Source organism: Anarrhichthys ocellatus, unplaced genomic scaffold (assembly GCF_004355925.1).
Source record: "Anarrhichthys ocellatus isolate YVR2014 unplaced genomic scaffold, GSC_Weel_1.0 scaffold7, whole genome shotgun sequence".
Classification (NCBI taxonomy): domain Eukaryota; kingdom Metazoa; phylum Chordata; class Actinopteri; order Perciformes; family Anarhichadidae; genus Anarrhichthys; species Anarrhichthys ocellatus.
In genome coordinates this window covers 12,984,225-12,987,024 of record NW_022280037.1, presented here as the reverse complement: position 1 = coordinate 12,987,024, position 2,800 = coordinate 12,984,225, and the positions used below count along the sequence as shown (strand labels likewise).

Below are 2,800 nucleotides of genomic sequence, written 5' to 3'. Positions count from 1 at the left end.
GGGGTGGTGTCATTTATTTTATGCACTGTTACTGCTGATCACTGAATTTGACTTTATGCTAATTCGTTGTTGTGATTGTCCTAAATTTCACCGCACAGAACTGAGGAGATGACGAGGAACGTGTTTATCTTTTGTTGGTTTTTCACTTTAGTAGTTTATTACAGAACCATCGTATCTGTCAATTATAATAATATTTGACGAACCAAATGAATTGCTGTGTGTTAATAAGTGTGATGACTTAAGAAGCAGTCAGTTGATGAGACAGGTTTGGTAGTGGTTGTTTCCAGTTTATCCAATCGCTTTAATTGGAAGTTCAACTTTATTTCAGCTGGACCATTGTTGTGTTTGTATCTGAATCAAAATAATTTGAGTTTTTTGTTGACCTTCTCTCTCTGGTGTCACCCTCCAGTCTCTGTGTTCGGAGGTTCGAGCCCGACGTCGAGGAGTCGCCTCCGTTCTGAAACTCTGCCAGAAGCTTCTGCAACAGAGCCAGGTGGGTAAAATATATATAATACATATTTGTATATATATATATATATATATCACAAATGACCCCACAAAATCCAAGACTTTCACCTCGACACCCCCGTTCTGTTATTCAAAGAAGAATATAAATTCCCAGAAGAAGACACATTTGGCAAACATTTATTATTTGTACTCAATTTACAAAAAAATGTTTGCATTTAAGTTTGTTTAATATTTTTTTTTTTTTTATATTTCCTTTATGATCCCGTGGAGAATAAATGAAAAAAAAACCTGATTAATCAGCATAACCTTGAAGAGAGAAATGATATCGTTCTACATTCTTGAAATGTAATCATATGATTAGTGCGATAACAGCTATTATGATTCTGACAAAAACTGTTTCTGTAATCCCCCACCTCTGGGACAGTCGGGCCCCATGGCGGAGGTGGGCCCAGAGGCGGAGCAGCACCGGGAGGCCCTGCAGCTGCTGTCAATCAACCTGGAGAGGAGGTGGGAGGCGATCGTGATGCAGGCGCTGCAGTGGCAGAACAGACTGAGGAGAGAGCTGGGAGAGAAGCAGGTTAGAGCGCGCTGACATTTACACTTTACATCCTTCATTCTGCACTGCAGGCAGTCAGCTGATGCACCGTTACACTCAGCGAGCATGTCAGCGCTTGATTTGATGCTAAGATGCAGCGTGAAAGACAGATGGTGCTGTGATTGAAGCTGTTTTCAGTCGTGGAGACGGCGTGATGCTGTTTAGTGAAATGAGCCTCAAGTCCGGGAACAAAGCACAAACTTTGATACGACAATGAACTGATCTTTTTTCTATTTGTTCCCAAGATAAAAGTTAGCGACATAATGGATTTAATAATGTTTTGGGGAACAGTTTGGTTGTGATTGGATAAGAAACAACTCTCTGACGGCCTTTTTATACAGTGAAATGTAATAGACAGGCAGGAGGAGTATTCATTCATGCTTTCACAGATTCCTGGTCTCTAAATCCATTTTGATAGGAGTTCCTCCTTTCATCACCTCACAAGTTGAACTATTTGTAACTTTTTTCAATTGCTGACAAAGTCTCTTCTGACCTGTGGAGTTCCTCAAGGGTCAGTTCTTGGTCCTGTCTTGTTCTGCCTCTACATGCTCCCTGTAGGACACATCATCCATTGATTTGCTGTGTCTCTTGTCATTGCTATGCAGATGACATCCATGTTTATGTAGAATTGAATTCTTCTCAGTCAGACCTTCTGCCGAGTGATGCTTCATGTGTTAAAGCTGCATTCTCTCTAATGTCCATCAGGGGGCGACTCCTCTGGTTGTATAGAAGTCTATGAGAAAATAACTCTACTTCTCTCTTGATTTATTACCTCAGTAAACATTGTAAACATGAGTTTATGGTCTCAATCTCTAGTTTCAAGTCTTCTTCAATACAGCATGATGTTCATTTAGTGAATTATGGTCCATTTAGAGTCAAACAGACCATAAAGCATTGGATGCTTTAGGGCATTATGTACCTGCTTCTGTAGGTGCATCTTATTATCTGTGTAATGCACCCTTTGAATAGCAGGAAAATACTCCACCATTGACTTTGGAGGGTTTTGTTGGTTGGTTCTGCTGCTTCAAGATCGCAACGGGCCAACAATGAGCCTGACCACAACTCACTTTAATGGACTCACAGATGAGCGCAAGTATGTTTGTAACTTACACAACTGGCTGGGCATGAATGGCTTTGCTCTGCCTGTAAAAAAGTATTCCCGTTAATTCTTGTTCAAAAATGTCAATAAGAGCTTCGTGGTGGTGCTAGCTAAAAGTTCAGGGGGTCACCATGAATATCTAAATAAGTTGTCTTGATAAGATGGATCAATGGGCTGCCGCTCTGCTGCTGTCTGTTTTTATTTAGAGTTTTAAAAGTCTACAGAGGCTGAAGCTTTGTACGACGGCTTCATTATCAGCGAGACGGCGATAGAAACGAATCTGTTAGTCCTCCGGTGCGATCAGTGTCACAGAACCAGTGTGTTGTTTTTCTCTCTGCCACCTCCTCGCAAAAGAATCTCTGCAAAAATGAGATTTTTGTTTTTTAACACTTTTGACAGTTTGCATATCAGAACGCCACGCGTGTCCGCCGTCATGACGGCGCCTCGCCAAACGGTTTGTCTTATTAGAAAAAAAACAGCCTTCAGCCAATGAACCGCTTCAGCTTCCACGTCTCGCTGCAGGATGACGGACCGAACGCTGAGCGGGTTCAGAGTCGATGGAGACGCTGGTGTTGGACGAGGCTCAGAGACGAGAGAGAGAGAGAGAGAGAGAGAGAGAGAGAGAGAGAGAGAGAGAG

The 2,800-nt window shown here is 42.0% G+C and overlaps 1 protein-coding gene across 1 annotated transcript in view; it reads left to right on the top strand.

The window, feature by feature from the left end:
• LOC116383690 (A-kinase anchor protein 6-like) overlaps window positions 1-2,800 on the top strand; it is an 81,449-nt gene that overhangs the window by 57,437 nt on the left and 21,212 nt on the right. Inside the window, exons 5-6 of the mRNA XM_031847713.1 lie at window positions 410-493; window positions 893-1,045. Of these exons, the coding sequence (XP_031703573.1) occupies window positions 410-493; window positions 893-1,045 (237 nt within the window). The remainder of the gene's footprint in view (window positions 1-409; window positions 494-892; window positions 1,046-2,800) is intronic.